Genomic DNA, 21,346 nt, shown 5'->3' with positions numbered 1-21,346 from the left:
AAATTACTCCGTTGTGCTGTTTGGATAGTACCTTCAGGGAAACTGGTGAAAAGCAGGAGGGTTTTGGTGTTCTTGCAGCATGTTTGAGTCCGGCTTCTGATGTCCAGTTCTTTGAGCACACTGCTTTTGGTCAAGCCTGCAAGGAAATCAGCCTTGCTGCAGCATACTGTGTGCCATTGCAGCTGTCAGCTGAGATAATTACACATATTCTGATTACCGCTGGATGGTTTGAAGTGTGTCTTGAATATTGCGATTCAGATCAGACAGGTGTATCCAATTGGAGGTTGGGTAGTTGAGCTGCTGTATGCTTGGAAATTTTAAGCAGCAGATCTGGCTGTTTCAGCATCCCTGAAAGCTTCTGTAAGCTATAGCAGGTTAAAATACAAAGAAAGTTCAAAGGAAGAAAGGGGACAGTTACTTGTGTATCCAGCTCTGTTGTTCAAATGGGCTAGTGTTCTTTGAAATCTAAGAGCCTTCGTAATTATCAAATTCATTAGTTATCTTGCCTCATTCAAGTAAAGAGTTGCTCCAGCAGGAAGGGTTTATAACCCAGCCCTTACTGAACTAGATTGCTTGTACGTATTACCAGTTGTTTCAGGACTTTAAGCATCATTTGCTGTTTTAAGTGTTCATATTTATCAGTAGTAAAATATTTCTACTGCTTTTGTTTTTTTTTCAACAGAGAATGCTTTGGGGTGAATAATGCTTTATTGCTAGATTCTTAAGACTTAACTAGTAGAGTTATGAGCTACCAGTTTTAGTATGCTTAGCGTGTCTTGTGTAAGAACAACAGCACAACCAACCAAATGGAGCTAAATTGCAAGTCGGGAATTCACAATAACCTGGAGGTTAAGTTGAAGTAGCAAGATTGCCTTTGACACTGGTAACATGGCATTTATTCGATAATGGGACTCTTTCACTAGGAAAAATATCAAGAACAGACATAAACAGACTTAAAACCTAGGTCTGCTAGGTTTTAAAGCTTAAACTAAACACGGGCATTAATGTCTTTGGACGAAGTTATTCCATGTTACGTTGTGTTATTGGTAGTGCTGTTGAGTCTAAGGAAACCTTTGTCCATATTTACCATCTCCTTTTAGCCTGTATTCTTGCCATTCTGTAAAGCAGATAATGTTCTGTTTACCAGAATTCATGATAGCCATCTATGGCTGCACTTTACCCTTGAGATAGATGCTCATTGTGCTTTTACCATGGTTTTTTTTTTTTTGGCCACTAACAGCATATCAGGAACAATCTGGGGTGAATGTGAAATTCTGATCCAGGAAGAGAATACAAGGAGAAAGAATGTTTGTTTTGTCTGGTTTGAAATGCCGTTGTATTGTGTTTCTGTCTTTTTTCTGTCAGAAAGGCAGGCAACAGATCTCAATTCCCATTTCCCTTCTACCAGCCCCCGGTGAGAGCATGTATGTTAGCATCAGTGCAAGCACCTCTAGCAAGCTGTATAGCCTTATATATGCTCTCCTCGCCGCTTTGACAGAGGAATACAAGCTCTTTTAGGATTAAAAATGGGCATTGTCTGAGCATTTTTTTTTCCGAAGAAAAAATCTTTGACAGATCTCTACCATCAGTGTGCTGGTGTGAGGAGCACAGATAATATCTGTTGTTACCCCATGATGAATAGTGCTAGCCTGGAATCAGCCTGCTGGGGGGCTGTGGATGTTGAGGCCTGTCAGCTTTCTTATAAAGTGTTTTTTTTTTTGTTTGTTTTTTTGGATTGTGTTATTTATGTACAGATTGATGATAAAATTAAGAGTTATTTCTGAAGCACCAGGGTAGCATAAGAAGAGAGAGATCCTGTATTTTTGCTCTGATATATGGATATGTACCTGAGAGCAGTGACTATTTGTAGATACTAGTAATCTTGCAACTTCATCCACTGATTATTCCTCATCGTTCAGAGTTATAATGCTGAAGTATTAATTCATGAAACCTAAGCTATTACGCTTTGTAGACCATGAATAAATTTAACACCGGTGATTTGTTAGAGTAGGAATTTTTCTTCCAGCTGAGTTTATAGGATATTTGAATGATCGTGTTTTTGGTATTTCAAGAGAAAAAGGAATGATGTTCCTTGAAAATAACTGTTATGGATTCTTTTTAGATTGTTTTCGCAAAGATTTGAATATTAATTGCTTAGAAGTCATTTATGGAGAGAAACAATATTTTCTTGCTCTTATTTTTTTTGTGCCAGCTCTTTCACATATGCTTTTCTTCAGAACTATGAAATCCCATTTGAAGCAATCAAATGCATTGTTTATATTTTAAGTGTGCTTGTCTGACAGTCAGGTAGTTCAAATCGCTACTGGATGCTGGTCTTTTTTTAGACATCTTGCCTTCATTTCTTTCACTATTGATTTTTGTTTGCCAGTAATATGCAATTTTCAGCTTAATTTTGGCAATTCACCTTTTTTCTTTTCCTTCTCATTATATCTTTTAAAATAAATATGCTTCTGTAGTAGAACCTGAAATAGAAATGTTTCTCGGGGCTTCTAAAATAATTGGATAAACTTAAGAGGAAAAATCTGGAGGTGAAGAGGGCAGGAGTGTTCTTTGTACAGGGAAAGAAAGCTGGAGTATCAGACTGTAGGCAAAGCAGAATGAGCTGCCATCTCCAAGTCCTTTGTGAAATAATTCTTATTTTTAATTTACTGCAATCAGTATTCATATATTTGAAGACGGTAGGCACATATCACAAAGGCTATTTCAATCGATTTAAAACCAAAAGAGAAACACCTTAATACATAAAGCTCTTGATATCTCCTGGTGCATTGCACACAGTGTCAGTGCGTTGTGGGTTGGACATCACTGAGCATCTGTCCAGCCCGTTCTTATAACAGAGCTTTTTTGTTGTTCTGGTGCAACTCCTTTTTAAAAGCACAGCGAGTCTCTGGAAATACTTCTGTTTATGATGCTTGTCCCAGATGCAGGAGAACATAGTCACTGATCGTTTTGTGAGCTCCTTAGTATTTCCAGAGCATCTCCTAGCTCAAGGGCAGTCCATCCCAACAGATAGGCAGTCAGGTAAAATGCACAGGGACCTGTGTGGATGAACGAGGTGTTCCTGGCCAAACTCACGTGCAAAAAGGGAGCTTACAGAAGGTAGAAGCAAAGGCTGGGTGACCTGGAAGGAGCACAGAGTGGTTGTCCTAACATGCAGGCATTAGGTTAAGAAGGCTTAAGCCCAAGTGGAATTGAGCCTGGCCAGGAATGTCAAGGATGACAAGAAGGGCTTCTGTAAATACATCGGTGACAAAGGGAAATGTGTGCCTACTGCTGAAGGAGATGTGGGACCTGGTTACACAGGACATGTAAGAGGCTGTGTACTTAACACCTTCTTTGCCTCAGTCTTCATTACCAGAAGTCACACTTCAGGAATCCCAGAGACCAGGGAGAAAATCTGGAGCAAGGAAGACCTACCTGTGGTGGAAGAAGATCAGGTCAGGAAATACTTAGGCAAACTGATGGGATGCACCCAGGGGTGCCGAGGGAGCTGGCAGATGTCATTGTGGGGCCACTCTTGTAAACTTCATCAATCTGCTGGTAAGGAGAAGTGCCAGGAGGCTGGAGGAAAGCAAATTTCACTGCCATCTTTCAGAAGGGCAAGAAGGAGTTCCCAAGGCACTACAGGCTGGTCAGCTACGCCTGGATTCCTGGGAAGGTGACGGAACAGCTCACCCCGGAAAGCATTTCCAGGCATGTGAAGGGCAAGAAAGTTAAGTCATCAGGAGTAGTCAGTGTGGCTTCACCAAGGGGAAGCCGTGCTCGACCAACTTGGTAAGCTGCTAGGATGAAGTGGCTGGTCTGGTGGAGGAGACCAGACTGCCCAACTTGACTCTATTGTGCGCTGGACAAAAACTACCCTGCCTGAGTACATTTGGGGGAAGGTACCTTGAAGCCTTCCGTATAGATTGAGTGCTCCCAGAATTGGGAAGGTGAGGAAAAAACAGCATCGCACTTAAAGAATTATTTGTTCAAGCTCTAAGTTAATGCTGCAACTCATGCTTTTTTAGAAGTTGGTAGTCTTTTTGCTTGTTTGTGTGCTTCCTTATGTATACTTGTATTTTTTTTTTTTTTTGGATGTGGCTGAATACTTTAATGTGCCAGTTTACAGCTTAAATAATCTTCAGTTCTCTGCATGAAATGGAGTGCCTTTGGCAGTCAGCTTAGGTATTTAGCTTTCTATAACAGTTACAGTTCAGTGTCTTAAAGAGAAGAACATACTTACATTTAAGCTGTTTCATGGAAACTGCTGTTCAGTGTTTTTTTTTTTTTTTAAATAAACGTGCTTATTTTTGTACAAGCTGCTGTAATGTTATACAATGATAAATTGTTACCTAATTCTAGGCAGGGGAGATGCTCTGTAACAGGGTCTCTGTATACGTTCTGCTAGCTGTTCTAATTCTGAATGGCTCATCTAAGAACCAAGCCTGTCCCCTCCCAGAAATTCTTCCAGTTCATTTGTGCTGTACTGTTAATGAGCAGATTACTGGCTGTAATCTCAGATCTCCCCTGTGGGTACCACGGACTGAGGAGACTCCTCTCAGCTCATCCTTCCCACTCTAGCAAGGCACATTCATGTCACCCTTTTCCCTTGATATTCGACCTTTCTGGGCAGGAGTAGGGTGCCTTGGTGCTCAGAACCCGGAGACCTGAATTTGAAGAGAAAACATGACAATATTCATCCCAAAAGATCTTTGTGCAGACCCTACCTGTCCTGTAACATCGTGGCTTGGCTTTACTGCAGTGTACGAGGCCGGGATGTGGCAAGCCAGGCAATTTGGGACCGCATTTCAGCAGTGGGAGCTGGCTCTGCAGAATCTGTGTCACTTCCTCCTGCTTGCTAGCTGCTCTAGTCCAAGATACGTGGTTGCCAGAGGCAACCCCGGCATTAATCTCGTGGTGGCTGCACAGGAGGATTGCTGGAAGAGAGATGCAGCGCATTTGTGTTTTTTGGAGCTCTAGAGTTTCTGCGATGTGATGAGGCAGGTGGCTGTCCTTCCTTCCTAAGGCTGCCGTAAGTCAAAAAGACAGGAGAGATCTTGGCGTGGGTTGTCACTGTGCCTTTCAAAACAGTGGGAATTATCTGGCACTTTCACGGCTTTTCTTCTAGAAAGATGCTGGAGTTGGTGTCTCGGCTCGATGCTGCTAAACAGATTTCTGAACTCCCAGTCCCCTTTAAAACAGCTCTGCCTCCCTGGAGTTGTTAGATTGGAATCACAGGTTTAAAAAGCAATGATCTCTTGTCGATGCACATCACTGTTACATCGATATATGTACATCACAGCTAATTCAGTGTACCTTGAGGATTTTAATGGTTAAATTACCACAGCTTCTGGAAACCCTCGTTGCAGATCCAAAAGTCCATGGCCTTCAGTTGTACAAATCTAAGATTAAAAAAAGATAGTTTCCAATGGAAATTGGGCAAAAGACAGTAGATGAGTACTCACAAGGTGTTTTTGTGTGCTGGGGACAGTTATGTGAGTTTGTTACAGGTTTAAGTGCTTAAATAAAACCAACCCAGGTTTAGACTGGGTGTCACAAGTGGTGAGTGAGATAATTTTTGTATGTAATAATATGGTAATGTACCTGTGTTTCCTGAGATGAAGTTGGCGTGCTCTTGTCCATCTCAGTGCATGCCCAAAATGTCTTCACCTACCTCCTACCTTAGCCTCTGTGTTCTTTTCCATAGCTTCTTCAGATGTAGTCTGTGTGGTATGGCCCAGTGTTTCTCACTCCTGTTTTTTTCTTGCCCCACTCTTCTAGTTTTTCTCAAGGAAATTTGATGATTTAAGATTTTGTGCTCAGGCTGTAGGTGCCAGCTAGACTTTTATTTCCCCACTCTTTCAAGGGTAGGGTCACATATGTCTGTGTGAATGGGAACTCCAGAATCCCTTTCTGCTCTTGCATGCCTTTTTTTTTTTTTTTTTTTTTAAGGATATGTCATTCTAATTTAGAACATGCTTCTCCTCACAATGCTAATCATTTTCTTTTCTTCCCTGATTTCCTGTCCCTGTGTCAGAAAAGTCTATGCCTGCCTACCCATGCCCAAGATCAGTGCTGTCACTGAACTACCAGAACAGCTGGGCACTGCCGGACCAGTGCCATTCAGTCTTATTTTTCTTTTGTTGTCCCTCTGTACACCAGTTTGTTGGGAGCTATTTATTAACTCTGATGGTTTTGAGTCTGGAGAGGTTTTGTGCAGCTTGTCACCTTTCAAGCTTTTGGAAAGCAGGTGAAAGGTAAGGCTGCCAAAAGGGTGCCCAAGGCTTTGAGAAAAGATCTCAGTCCACTCTGGAAGAAGTGTCTGATGCTGAAAAACCTTCCTGAGATGAAGGCTGCTTTTTGGGAAGTGCTGGGGAAATGCAGAGGAGGTCATTACATGTCTGTACCTGGAGAACAAAAGCAGGCTTTTTTTCATCCGTGGTGTTAGAACTGCCAGGAAGTATTAGAATAATCCTAACAATGCTTTGACTCCTATCTTGCCTTTATTATGCAGGCTCTGAGAAGGAAGGCGTGAGGGGGCCTTTCATGTCTTGGAACATCTTTTATTTTTTTTATAAGTTTAAACAAGTTGATCTCGAGTTCCTAAATTCTCTGTTTCTGTGTCTCGAGATAAGCTATTTGAGTAGTAGACCTCCTCCACTTGGTGACTGTGTCTTTCAAAATGAGCCTCTGAACTGAGCCTTTTTTTCTTAGACCTGATTTTTTCTTGTAGCAGTGGTTGAGGAGATTGCACAGCAGAGCACCTCAGGTTGTCTAGAGTTGCAATTATAGACAAACAAAAACAAAAGGGGGAAAAAAAAGACTGAAAGCCCAATTCAAGGTTTCCTATGCTGCTGGGCACTGCAGAGGCACTGCCTAGGTGGCTCTAAGTAAAATACCGGGAATTAAGTTATTAAAAATGTTTGTATGGCTCAAAAAATAAGCATTCAGTCTTTTTTCTGAGTGTATCAGCAGCCTCAGACTTAGAGGGTTATTCAGATACCTGATTTTAGTTCAGCTTCTGGTGTGGGTTATGGGAGTTATTTTTAGGTTGAACTCTCTAAGTAAATGCAACTGGATCCTGCAAGAGCCGACAAGGGACAAGTGGCAGGAAACTTTGAAGTAGTTTTGTAAATCTTCCTCATGGGACCCGTGCCAAGTTTCAGTGGATTAAAAGGCTGATTACCTTCCTCTACCGTATAAAGCCAGATGAGAAATGACATTTTCAGACAAGTAGTACCAGTTCCTATTTTCTCACCAATGAAGTCTTGTCGAATTTAAACTGGCTCACACGTGTCTTCACCTCCACCTGACTGTTCTTGTTCTCAGTAATCCCAGTTCGTCCTCTATCGATTTGTATTTCATTGTTTCAAGTCAAGGCTGTGTTCAGCACTCTCTCAACATCAAGGATTCGGGCTGAAAGAGGGTTACAGAAATCAAGACATTGCTCAGATAGTGAGCCCTCTAGTGTAATAACATGCTAGTGATAGTGCCGTTGGCTTCAGAGGAGTCCTGGAGACATTATTCCACAGAAGTCCCAGAAGAGACCTGACTTTCTGACTTCCTTTATCTTACGCAGTTGGTGGATTCCTACCTTCCTGCTCAGGTCGTGTATGTTTTCAACCCTGTATAATCTAAAGTTTGCTCTCTTTCTTTTTTAAATGGAAAAGTAGTTGTTGCTATTCCAATAATGGTGAAAAGCATTTTGTAGTAATTTGATTTGTAATGTCTAAAGAAAAATAGGCTTCTTTAAAATTCATGTACACATGAAGTATTATTGAATTAACTTCATGTTCATATGCAGTTCCATTTTCTAAGTTCATTCTTATAGAGCCCGTGCGTTCTGGCTTTCAGATGACATAAAGGAGATTAACATAGCTGAGAACGCTGTGAACCTTTTTTGCTGTTACCGTATGATATCACTTGGAGGTGATCTCTTCTGGAAGAAGAGCTTTTACAGCTTGACATTGAAATTAAGCCTCTGTCGTCCAATCCAGCCCTAGAGTCAGTTTCTATCTTGATGGTTTAACATAGGCACAGTTTAGAGAATATACTGCATTAGATAGGTGAATATGGCAACTGAAGTTTCTTTTTGGTGGACGAGTTGGAATATATACATAAACAGAGTATCATCTTCCCTGCCTGTTTTGAATTTAAAAGATGAGGGTGATGTTTCTGTCAAGGCTGTAGGACCTCAAAGCCCAACATAAGCTGAAATCTCAAGAGCAGTTCGTATATTTCATTATCACAGTGTTTCCTTTCTGTAATAAACACTTGAAAGAATTCCAAAGTACATATTGCTTCTATTCCTAGAGAAAAATCCAGCAAGATTTACTTGCACATATGATCATTACCCACTGGTTACGTGCAGTGTTAGGAAAGCTTTGGTAAAATTAGCATAATGACGTCTGTGTTTAAGTCGTAAAAATGCCTCTCTCTTTATATGTATATATGAACTCCTTGTGCCAGCAGCTTGAATATGTCATACTACTTACTTGTTCATTGCGTTAATGTATATTGTTATAACTAAGGTGATGGAATATGCTTTGCACGTAACGGTATATGTGCTTAGCAGATGTATGATTTAACCTGCCTGTTGCCATTAAATTATATTTTAAGAGTAATTTGTACTGTATAAACAGGCTTGTCTTCCAGAGATACACGAATATTTACAACAAAAATGACTTTTTTTTTTTTTCCAGGTCCCTTTACAGACGTAGTAACTACAAATCTTAAGCTACGAAATCCATCAGATAGAAAAGTATGCTTCAAAGTGAAGACCACAGCGCCTCGTCGATACTGTGTGAGGCCAAACAGTGGAATTATTGACCCAGGATCATCTGTAATTGTTTCAGGTAAGAGCAGATATACATCGTTGTAGGTTATATGTTTTAAAGCATGAAAAACCTCTGTACAAAAATATTTGTTTGTCGTTTATCATGTTTACCTGCAGCTATTGCTGTGTTAAAGAGGAAGGAAAGTTGGAAATGGGCAGTGACATTAACAGTACCTTCAGACAACTGTATTCATGTTCCCATTGTGAAGTGGGACATTGCTTGGCTGCTCTGATGTGTTTAAAGTTCAACATTTGACAGTTCATTGCGTTTAAAAAAAAAATCCATCCACAACCGTGGAATAGTTGTTTGGAATAGTACAGGTCCCTATTGTCTGAACTCTATTGTGTCATAACTTGTCGTAATAGAAGAGTTATGAGTGTGTTAAGTAATACGTGCTAAGTGGAAATCCATCAATTCTTTTAAGGAAATTTTCTGTTATATTAGATAGAGCTTTTGTAGCCCTTAGGTTTGACAAATCTATCACGTTTCACTCTAGAGACACTTCTTAATCTGTTTTTGGGGTGTGGATTAAAAAAGGATCTTTAGTGCTCAGCAGTGTGAGCCTTGAAGCCACACAATATTTCCACCCCCCGTGAAACTCCGTCTAGGTTTGGCTTACATACTTCATTCTGACAATCAACAGAATTTTGAGAGCTGGATATATAATAATCTAATCCTATACTGGACAGTACTGTGGCAAAAAGACCAGATGTCAGGAATGATGGGAGTAGACATTCTCAAGAAAGTGGGAAAAGAGTAGGTATTGTTCTTCTGACTTGGTAAATTATTTTGGTAGGTTGTTCTCCCAATCTTTTTGAGTTAAGAATCATCTGAATAAGGGAATTCTCAAACCTATGACTGTAAGAAGAGAGAAACTCTTACTTTTCTGTGGAACCGTCATATTTCCCAACATGGATGTAGTCTCATAGGTTGTAGAGATCAAGGGTGACACAGCCATAAGCTTCTAAGCCTAGAAAGCTGATGATTCTCATAGTAGCCCTGAAAAGCTATAGCAAAGCAAAGGGAAACAAGGAGCAATCTTCAGAGCTTTTCATATTCATACCCTTAAGCCCTCTGGGAAGTTTAAAAGAATTTGAAGAACTAGCTTTAGGTGATATGTTCAAAAGCTGCAAGAAATAACTCAGGAAAACTTCAAAGTTGATGGATTAAAACCTTAGAGTAACTTTCCTTTTAGGAGAGACACCAGTTTTCTAATCCGATATGATCTGTAGAATGTGACCTTTTAAAACTCCAGTATTGCTTGCCAGGGACAGTTCAGAGTCTTGTGGACAAAAGATCATTTTATTGAGATAATTGTTTAGAGATTCCTGTAGTCAAAAGCTTAGGTTATTTTCCTTTTCAACATTGACTCACAGACATTTGTGTTAACTATGTATTAGAGTATCAAAGCTGGGTGATTTTCCACTTTGCATCCGCAGTGGCTCTTTGTTAGTGTTTTTTCTGTGTTAATGGAGTCTCATGCGGTTTTTCAGCTACAGAGACTCCAAGATGTAGATGTGTCATTACAGATGCTTTTCAGAATTTAAGTTTTCTTCCCCAAATTGTTGGTTTTGGGCATATAATTCCTTTTGAATTACTTGGTAAGCCAAGTACGCAGATACTTTTTCTATTGACCCACTTTGTTATCTCTTGTATCTCTCTACTGAATGTTTTCAGTGCTGACTCATTGTTCATATCATTAAAAATAGATTTCTCTCACATTGTTGTGCAGAGGGAAATCAATGTAGGATACCATGGCTGAAACTCTGTTCAGAACTAAATGTTGACAGTGTTAGCTGCCTCTAGTCCAGATAATGCATCAGATAATTCAGGGTCAAGGGAGTTTTAAAGTACATTATTGGAGATGTGATTTAATAGACATTTTAAGGAAGTCCACAGACATTTTGTGTATCATCCTATTGTGAAACAGAAGGTACTATTTTTTAACCACATTATATATTTTTTTCAAAAATACGGATTTGGTAGGACCTCTTTTTTACTGTTGATTTGGATGTCTTTCCCTTCACCTCGATGACCTAAATTAACTATTTATTTCTGTGTCATCTATATTAATTGTTTGCTGGTGATTTTTCTTTCCAGACTATAGAATGTTATTTTTCTTTCTTTGCAACTGTTACGTGTTACTGTTCTTCCTTCTGAGTTTCAGACCCATTTAAGATAGTTTTTGTGGAGATAAAGCCCTTCTCTGTAGAAAACTTAGGCTTACTAACAAGAGTCTTGCTTTCATACCTGTTTGCAATACTCTTAGAATTGATAATGTCGACAGCTCGTGGGTTCTGAGAATATGCTGAAAACAGTGGCTTCATATATTCATGGAGTTTGCCATGATTACTTAAAGCCTAACATAGCTTGAATGTCTCTTTGAATTCATTGATCTTTTTCTCTGCTGCTTTTCAATTCAGTCAAATTTTCAGCTGTTACCTAGTAGTCAAAGAACACCAAGTTATTTAACTAGTTACCCAAGGATTCTGCCAGCACAGGAGGAAGATCTCAGATGATGGAAAGCTGGTTCTGCTGTCTTTCAAGCTATTCCATCTGTTCCCTTGGCGTAGGGAAACTAAAGTACTGCATTCTTTCTGTGGTCTGTTGGTGGAACAATTCTTAGAGATAAATTGCTGTAGCATCCATGTTTGGAAGAAGCCTTTAGTTAGATCATTTATATTCTGGACCTAAGTGAGGCCAACGATTAAAGAAACCTGACTTCAAAGCCTTTGCAAGTGGGATCGTTTGAAAGCATGTTAAATACTGCAGTTCCTATATGGGCTTTATTTGTGGAATGTATCTGATTCAGATTGCTAGATAGAATGCTAGATTATTTAATTATCATTTGATTATACCGTATGCAGCATTAGAGGAGGAAAAACATTGGATAACTATTCTGCAGCAAACATCTGCAACATGTAACTAGTATATAAGCTCTAAAATTAGGTTGCAGTATAATTAAATTTAGTAGTAACTTTTTCATAAGTACCGGTGAATTTGGAGAGGCCAAGTTAATCATTTTGATACTGTACTTACCAGTTTATAAGCTAATGCAGTTCAGTTCTATTGTGAAGAACTTGCACTGTGTGAAAGCGGGGATGTTGAGCTATACATGCAGTGAAGATTCAGAATTGAGGAAAATAAAACTGAATTGTTGGGCATTGTAAAAATATTGAAGTCTACAGACGGAACTTTTTTAGAATTACATGGGAAACTCATTCAGAGCGTACAGTGTGTTTTCCTAGCTAAATAAATATTTCTGCTTTAGTTTCTTCATTGCTGTAAAATAGGTGGCTATACAGATTCCTGGTGATAGGACTCCATAAATGTAATGCACATTTTTAATCTTTATCTGAAATTGCTTAAGTTTCTCTTTTCTTTTTATATAATGATGCTCTAAAGTGGAATCCACTTCCTGTGGGAGACAAGTCAAATAATTTATCTCTACAGTTTACTCTGAGTCCTTGTTCTCTGGTAGAGTTGCAAGTGTGTACACGTGTGCATGTGTGTATATAACTTCTGTTATCTGGGACTCCCATCAGGAGTGAGTCAACTAATTGTCTCCAGGATGAAATGTGAGCAAGGAGGCTAAAGTGACCGTTTGTATTAGGGTCTATTCCATGGAAGTAGGATGGAGGTAGACTCTGCTGGTTATGTATCCTTCTGTCTATTTCAGTTAGTCCTCCAGCACTACTATTATCAACCCTTGTGTATTCAGGTATTTCTGCAAATCCTTATACTATGCCCCTGCTTTACTCTCCTGGACGGTATTATAGGTGTTCTCTTTTCAGTCACTTCGAACTAAAGAAATCACACACAAAATAATGATACTAGAATGAGCTGACAACCACTCTGGGCTGTTTTTTAAACAGCAACAACAACAAACACCTCAACCTCCTGATGGCTTTATACAGTTTGGATGGATGAAGGTGCTGTGCTTCTGTAATTGAAGTGTTCTTTTAAAAATATTGTAGTGTTGTAGTAATAATGGAGATAATGAGAACTGTTACTGATGTAATTCATTTTTCCAATTTATGTACACTTCAAAATAATAACTTTGAAAACATGAGTTCAACTTGACCAGTTGAATTATCAAATTTGGAAAGCTAAGAGTGCAGTAAAAAGACTTCTCATTCAGAAACTGTCTTATCACAAAAGTACCCTCTACTGCTCGCATATGCTAGTTCTGGTACTTGTAGCACAAACTATATTGTGTCACAAGCATCTGGTTTCATTCAGGAAGTTTTTTAAAATCTGCATTAGAGTATGTTGAAGGCTGACAGTGCGGGGATAAAACGCATCAGTTAAAATACAAAGAGGGTATTATGTATTTAATTTTAATGTGTCACTTAAAACTGCTTTTACATCAAACATGATTTTGAATCCCATCCCTCTTTGTCCACTCATAAAATGTAGTGGAGGACCAAAACTTGCTGTAGAATTCAAATCCATAGCTGGATTTTGGAGTGCTTTTGGGCAAACATTAGCTGTTGGGCTGGACTTAAGTTTAACAATGTCAAAACCTGAATAAAATGTGTTACGTAGTTATTCCGTAAGTAATCACTATAAATCTTACAAGAGCTGAATTTGAAAGTGTTCTAATGATGCATTATTAAAGCCCTAGGCAGCTTTACCTCTTGTAGTAATTGTGGTTTGAGTTAAGTATTTTAGTAGTCTTGCTCCCAGCTTAGATTAATACAATTTAGTCAGTTGAGCTTGCCCTACTGGTGGTCTGTCTAATGTAAGTTTTTTTTTTTCCTTTCCCCTGAGTAAATGTCATAATGTATACCATCGTTCTTCTATGTTTGCATTTACGTAATCACAAAATTTATCTATTCCACAGAAGAGTCAGGATATGTTTGTTCTCACTTGTATATTAAATGTCTTCTAGTTATAGTAATTGCAGAAGTAATTTTTTAAGCTATTCTAGACTCTGAAAAACTTAAGGTTTTTAATGGTTGTACACTGTAGCAAGTAATGAAAGGAAACTTCTTACATCTGCACTATTTTCAACATTGCCTTCATGTTTTAACTTTCAGTGTCTGTTCACTGAGAAACGAACCGAAAGCATATGGCATGTTTATTACAGTGATTAGCTGGAGGATCACTGATTTCTTTTTTATTCTTTTGTATAGTAATGCTGCAACCTTTTGACTATGACCCAAATGAGAAGAGTAAACACAAGTTTATGGTACAAACGATCTACGCACCATCAAATATTTCAGATATGGAGGCAGTGGTAAGTAAAACAGGGGTAGAATAACTATTGTAGTTTGCATTTGCTTATTTATTTAAAAATTTAGTCTTAAGTGAATCACGTTTTTTAAATTATTTTTTTGGAGAAACGTCTTCCGTAAGTGATTCAGGGTTTTTAATATTAAATACAAACTCAGTTCTTGGAACTTGTCTAGTGGACGGATTGAATAGAAGTAGTACTATATCAAAGCTAAAGTCATGTCAGTGCTAAAGCATGGTCATGTTGTATGTGATAAGCAGTTTATTGGAACTGAAGAAACAGGTTTTATATGAGGGAATCCAGTATATGGAAGCAGCAAGCCTGAAGTTGCATGAAATAGACACATTAGGTCTAAAAAGTTGAATAGTATCCTAAGAAATTGAAACATTTGCAAGACTACACTGTCTCTCTATGAGATACCAAGTGGCTAAACACAGCACAAACGATAGATTTTATTTTTTAATAGAACAGGTTGTAGGTTCAATTCTTGGGTTGGACTGGTCTGACAAAAGATCCAGGAAGAAGAGAATTAAGTTTGTGCATTGTAGTTCAGAAATAAGGACACCTTTCTCTGACATTACAAGGAAGAGAAGTCTTCAGTCAGAACATGCCCTTCAGGGTATACGTGGGTTCCTATTAGCATTTTTATTAGGGTCCAGGTGTATGATGCAGGGCTTCTGTCTCTAGAAACTGTTCTAAGGACCCCCAAGTTCATATGGTTAATCATGTGGTTCAGTGTTTACTCAAGGTAGAGGAGGGCAAACAAAACTTTTTATCCATATTTTATAAATTACTGAAATTCACTAGACCTCCGACAGCTTAGGCTCTCTTCCCTTACATGTGAAGGCAAAGATTATTATGGCATCTCTTTCCACTGGAAACGGAAAAATTTTTGTTAAGCTTTTGAGATGTGTAGCTACAAAGATAACATCTCTCTTGTTGGTCTGGTTTACTTAATATGTGCTGGTAGCTCTTGGTTATGTATGGTAAGTGAAGCGTAACTATTTGGGGAGGATATAAAAATCCACTTTAGAAATACCTTGAAAATAACAGCTTTCTTGGTTGTTAAAAGTATAGAATACTGAGAAACAAATCTTGCAGAAAATCAGTAATTGTAGTTACAAGTTACTGCACAATTATAGCCACTGGTGGAAAAAAAAATAAAAAGGAATTTACTCTGGAGTTAAGTATAGAATCAATAAATGTGTCTTTCATTCTTTTGTTTAAAATTGATGCTTCTGAAATAGGACATGAGAACATTTACCAAGCAGCGGTATGGCTTTGTTCTTAGGCCAACTCAGGTGGTACTTTTTTTTTCCTGATTGTGTTAAGGAAACCACTCTGCTGTCCCACCTGTTGTGCCCTACAAACTTCTGGATCCATCCTGGCATTCAGTTCACTCGATTCCATTTCCAGACTTAAGTTAAACCATCTCTGCCTCTCGTTACTTACAGAGTAATCTAAAGTGGACAGAACTGTTGTTCTGTCTGAAAGTTGAAAGTTGCAAGTCTGAAAATTGCAGCTAGGGCAAGAACAGCATTCAGCTTTGTAGGGCTATAGGGAAGTTCTAAGAACAAGGTTTTGAACTATTTGTATCTTTGCACGACTGGCTCATTAAGTAACTATATTAATTGTTTTAGTGGAAAGAAGCAAAGCCCGATGAGCTAATGGACTCCAAATTGAGATGTGTGTTTGAAATGCCCAACGAAAATGATAAACTGGTAAGTAAGAAAAGAGTAAGAAACTGTCATACACTGACTTATGATCTTTCAGAAATTTGTTTTGAACTTTTTAAAATCTATTTGATTTGATGGTTAAGTGGATGTTTAGAGTTTAAACTTGGTTAAATGGATGGGAGAGGTGTTTGGTATATAACTTCTCAGGCACGTGTTTTCACGGGGCCCTGATATTCACATGAAAACATTGTGTAATGGCTGCCTCTTGTAGCCATTCATATGTGCTATGCTATCAGTTCATGCAGCTGAGCTCCCTACTTCTAGCACATGGCAAAGGTACATGCTTAGAATTTGTACCTCTAGGTTTGCCTTCCCTGTCTTTCTGCCTTTTACGGAAACTAGTTTTAGGTACAGGTTATCTAGAAGGCTGAAGTAAGTTGAGGTAAGTCTAAACTCTGGTGTCTGAGAATCAGCTGAGATGAATCTTCAAGTAGAAGGCAGATTTAAACATTTGACAAAATTATTTTTAATACACAGTTTTTATTTACTGCTTCTACTACTAGTTTGGAGATTATGGAGAGAAACAACTCCAAATTACACTGTTGTCGATATGCATAATGCTGTATGGGGTGATTTATATTTTAGTTCAGTATGAATACTGATATGCAGTATGCATGGCTTCTGTGTTGCAGCACAAACAAGTCAGCGTTGTCCTTTACCTTATAATTGCCATGCTAGCTTCATTTCAAATAGTTTGAACCATTGCCAAAAAATATTGTCCTTTCATTATTCATATTACTGATTTGCTTTAGCATTATAATGCTGTCAGATAAAAGCAGAGTCTTCAGTACCGCATACAGGGAAAAGCAAATTGGATCATTTGCTTTTTAAAGTATGAAGTGCTTTTCAGTTTTAAAAATTCTCTTTCTAATTCAGCTGAATGAGAAAAGGAAGTACTGATTAGAAATTAATACATGCGCTGGGAATCCTAAATGCATCTTTTAAGGTAGTGGTACAGACAGGTAATCAGACCAAAAAATTAAAAAATCCCATTAGCTCTTTCATGCTTCTGACTTCAAACAAAATCAATTCCATTTGTGTAGGAGATGACAATTTCATTGTATATGGACTGAAGATGTCTGTTTTTATGCTGCCTGGTGTTTGGAATAATAGTTAACTGTCTGTTGTCCTGAAGCTTTGTGTAATATGGCTGAAATTCTTACACGTTACACATTTTACCCTCATTCTTCTGATTACTGAATCTTAATACTGTACATTCTTCCTTATTTACCTTTTATTTTTTTTTGGTGCTGCTTTTAGCATTGTGAATTAGAGTGCTAATGCAGGATGTCTATAAACAACCTTATTCAATTTGTGGCTTTGGCTTTTCTGTTTTAACTGTGCAGTCTGTAAGGTGTGTTGGGTGGAAGTAGCATGAATCCATGCATGTAAAATCTCATAATTTGTATGCATAAAGGATCTTCATGAAGTCTGCTGGCTGGCTAATAGTTGTCTTTGCAACCATTCTTCTAATACAGTTTTTGGAGTGTAATGTGAGGGTAATATGGTCAGTATAATGGTCTTTTTTTTTTGGTAAAGATTAATTTGAGATGCAGGCTTTTATTCAGCTGTAAGCTGCCTGTGTATGTGAAATGCTAAAACTGTAAATTTTAAGCATTAATTATCAAAGTACTTAGCTGGCTACCTTCTGTGTTTCTTACCCTCTTACTAAATTACATTCTAGATATAAGAAAATCACACTTGCTTTTAGTTTTACAATAAATGTGAGAGAAATGTAATGCTTTCTTACAGAGCTAACTCCTTTTATATTTTTCTTTAATGCATTTATAGTGTTGACTGTACCTAATCTTTATATTTTTCTGAGTAGCAGCATGGGGTTGCAAAACCTAATGCTTAAGGAGTTGATTTAGTCACTCAGTTAAGTCTTGCAATGAGAAATGTGCCAAGACCTGAGGGCAAGGCTCACATACCACCTCAGGATGCAAGTACTTCAGTCAGCAACCTCTTTCTTCAGATGCCTACCAGTCATAGCCAGAAGATAGACATGAAGGAACCAGTCACTGAGGTCAGGCAGCAAAGGAGGTTTGCTCCAGGGAGATAAGTCTTAGGTCTCTATTGATGTTTCAGTACTACTAAAGGAGTTCAGTTTAGCTAGTGAGCCAGAGAAAAAAGCGATACATCTTTCTCTGTTTACTCATGATACAAGTATGTTGGTCTTTCTAAATCTAGTTAGGATTACTTGTGTAGAAAGGTGTAAAATGCAAGTAGATGCTATAGCCCGAATAATTGCTGTTTGTATAGGAACTAAAGAGAATCTTGGAAATCAGATTTTTTTTAAAGCTGTTTTGTTTGTACATATATATGTTACTTTTTAATAGGTTTTCTGTTATATTCAGAGTGGGCTGCTCCACATGCAGTGCAGTGGTGCTCTAAGTGATGTAGCTGTATAGCCAATCAAGTAAAAATAGAGAAGCTTGAATGTACTGCCATGGGAATGGTGGTTTTTTTTTTTGTGAATGGTAACCTGAGCTATACAGTTGAATCCATTCAATTGTTACTGACTACTGAAGATCACTGTCTGCCTTGAGCAGAGCAGTGGGAACTATATTTTTATGTTTATTTATGGCTTTCTGGCAGCTTTTTGTGCTACTCTTTACTTGTGTCCAAAATTAGTATTGCGTATTGCAGAGATGATCTGAAACTTTGATCCCATGTTTGCACAAAACTTGAATTTCTCTCTAGTAAGAGGCTCTCAAAATGCAAAATATCTCAGCCATACATTATGTTAGTTGTAATACAACCTGTTTTCTTTCTACTTTGTTCTGCTTCTTACTATTGCAGCTTTAATTGTTTCCTTTTTGAATAAGATAGGTCCTTCCAACTGGACTAATTCTTCAAGCATCATGTAGGCCAACTGCTTGAGCACTTAGGACTAACCAAAAGTTAAAGCATATTACTGAGGGCATTGTCCACATGGCTCTTGATCACTGACAGGCACAGGGCATCAACCACGTTGATAACAAGCCTGTGTCAGTGTTTGACCACCTTCACAGTAAAGAAGTTTTTCCCAGTGTGTAATCTGAACCTCAGTGCAGCTTTGTGCTGTTCCTGCATGTCCTTTTCTGCTTATTTTTTTTCTGTCAAGTTCAAATGCTGCGTGATGTATCCTATGCCATCTTTTGCATGCTTACTGGGTCAGTGTGAAGCAGCTGAAGTATTTGTTTTTGTCCCAGTGGCATTTAGTACCAGATGTAAAAAGTTCAGTCTCGTCTTGCTTTCCAATACTTGTGCTAACTGGAAATGAACCAGTAAAAGAAGTCTTTTATTCAGATCATTTTACGTATAAACTCAATAGAACTATATTAATAGCTGGGTTGTTCCAATTTTAAGCTGTGGGTAATTTTTCTCTAGATAAGTAAAATTCTCAAGTCGTTCTTAATATTTGTAGAATGATATAGATGCAAGCAAACCCGCTCCAGTACAGAATGCATCTAAGCAGGATGGACCGATGCCAAAACCACATAGTGTTTCACTTAACGATACTGAAACAAGGAAGCTAGTGGAGGAGTGCAAACGACTTCAAGCAGAGGTTATGAAGCTGTCGGAAGAAAATCGGCACCTGAGAGTAAGTTCTGCTTCCATGTTTGCGTTGAAGTGGCTTCGCTCGTCTTGAGTGAAAAGTCTGGCTTGTGATTAGGCTTAGAAATGCATGTTGCAGAAAGTAGCTGCAATTGTTGGGATGTCAAGATTGATTCTGTGTATTTTATACTTCTCAGTCGTTGGGTCTTTGGGATTGTCATGGATGAGATACGGAAGCTACACCATTTTCTTCAAAGAAAAGCAGTAAATATAGGCCCATTGAAGGTGGTTTTAAGTTAACTTTCTGTATCTCTTAATTTAGATTTAATAATGAGTTTTAAATAAAAGCATATTATTATTCATTCTTAAGAATGAGTAAATGAGATCCAAAATGGTAACTCTGTTGCACATTGTTAGTGAACAAGGACAATTGGTTGGCCAGAGGAGGTAAGCAAACAATACTTTCTAGTACCTTTATGGAAAGGTGCCCTTTCAATAATCTGTAACTAATTGATAAGTGGTTCTTACATGACTATTCTGTCTGTTTGCTTTTGGGTATCTAAAAAATTCATTGGCAGCAGTAGCCTTTTAAAGGACTCATAAATAATGATGTTTCTACACCTGTAACTCTGCTGATATGGGACTATTTGGAAAAATAAGACAAAGAGAAGATGATTCTCCTTAACAATAAGGAATTACTGCTGTTTAATTCTTACATAGTAAGCAAAAGATGGATTCTTCAGTGTGACTAGCAAGAATTTCAGAATCTTAAGCAAAGCACTGGATTGCCTATACTTATTCAAAATGTTCTGGTTTGCTGTGTTCAGATCCTGGCTTTTGGTATGATGTAATATTATTTTTCAAATTATTTTCTTTATAGAAATGTTCACCAGTAGATTTGGCTTTTGAGTTAGGTTTTATGTAATTGTAAAGAAGATGTCTTCATAATTTTCTTCCATCTGTGTTTTTGTTTTTCTCCCCCTTTCAGGATGAAGGCTTGAGGCTCAGAAAGGTAGCACACTCGGATAAATCTGGATCACCCACAGCTTTGGCTCTCAGAGATAATGGCTCTAATTCTCTTCCATCACTTCTTGTTGTAATTGCAGCCATTTTCATTGGATTCTTTCTAGGGAAATTCATCTTGTAGAAAGAATGAGTGAGAGAAGCATGCATGCAAAATGCAGCTTCTTTTTTTTTTTTTTCTTGGCCAGAAAAAAAAGATTTGTTTACCTACCACTTCATTGGTAGTATGGCCCAAGTGACCATTTTTGTGTACAGCATCATAACAGGCTTTGCCTTTAATGATCTCGCACGGTTAGAAAACACAATCTAAAAAGACAAACTGTTCGGCTACTGGACAAAATTGTACATTAAGTCATCAATAGCAAGTGTCAGTTGCACAGTCAGTCCTTTATGAAAATTCATAAATAAAGAATTGTTCTTTCTTTCTGTGGTTTTAATAAGAGTTCAAAAATTGTTCAGAGTCTTGTAAATGTTATTTTAATAATCCTTAAAAATTTTATCTGTTGCTGTTACCTCTTGAAAAAATGATTTATTAGATTGCTAATCCCACTCATTCAGGAATATGACAAGAGGTATTCTGGGGGAAATGGTGCCTCTTACTGTGTAAATTTTCTCCTTACATTACTTTGCTAATATCATGGCAGAATTTCTTTCTTATCCCTCATGAGGCATTGTTGAGAGTTCTTCATCCTTACAATCCTGTCCCATAATATTTAACATTACAAAAGAAATAAAATTGTTAACAGATTTTCTGCTGGGTAGCCTGTTTGTGTGTGTCGTACTTTTAGAAGGGATTCCTAACAAGTTAATTGTTCATGGCAATTTGCTGCTTGTAACAAATGGCTATTTTGAAGTTTATTTGCATAAGTCTCTGGCTTAGACTGTTGTTATTGAAGCTTGGAGGAAAAAAAAAAAAAAAGGGGGTTCCATTCTGTTTGTTTAAAAAAAATGAACTGTTTTCTGGCTGC

At 38.0% G+C, this 21,346-nt stretch overlaps 1 protein-coding gene across 1 annotated transcript in view; it reads left to right on the top strand.

Annotated features, from left to right (window-relative positions):
• The window catches only part of VAPA (VAMP associated protein A), a 28,784-nt gene extending 7,658 nt beyond the window's left edge, over positions 1-21,126 (top strand). The window contains exons 2-6 of the mRNA XM_084512032.1: positions 8,706-8,858; positions 13,979-14,082; positions 15,720-15,800; positions 19,225-19,401; positions 20,344-21,126. Coding sequence (XP_084368158.1) covers positions 8,706-8,858; positions 13,979-14,082; positions 15,720-15,800; positions 19,225-19,401; positions 20,344-20,502 — 674 coding nt within the window. The 3' untranslated portion in view covers positions 20,503-21,126. The remainder of the gene's footprint in view (positions 1-8,705; positions 8,859-13,978; positions 14,083-15,719; positions 15,801-19,224; positions 19,402-20,343) is intronic.
• Positions 21,127-21,346: the final 220 nt, after the last annotated feature.

This window comes from Aythya ferina (genome assembly GCF_964211825.1).
Source record: "Aythya ferina genome assembly, chromosome: 2".
NCBI classification, from domain to species: Eukaryota; Metazoa; Chordata; class Aves; order Anseriformes; family Anatidae; genus Aythya; species Aythya ferina.
This window is presented reverse-complemented; position numbering and strand designations above follow the sequence as displayed.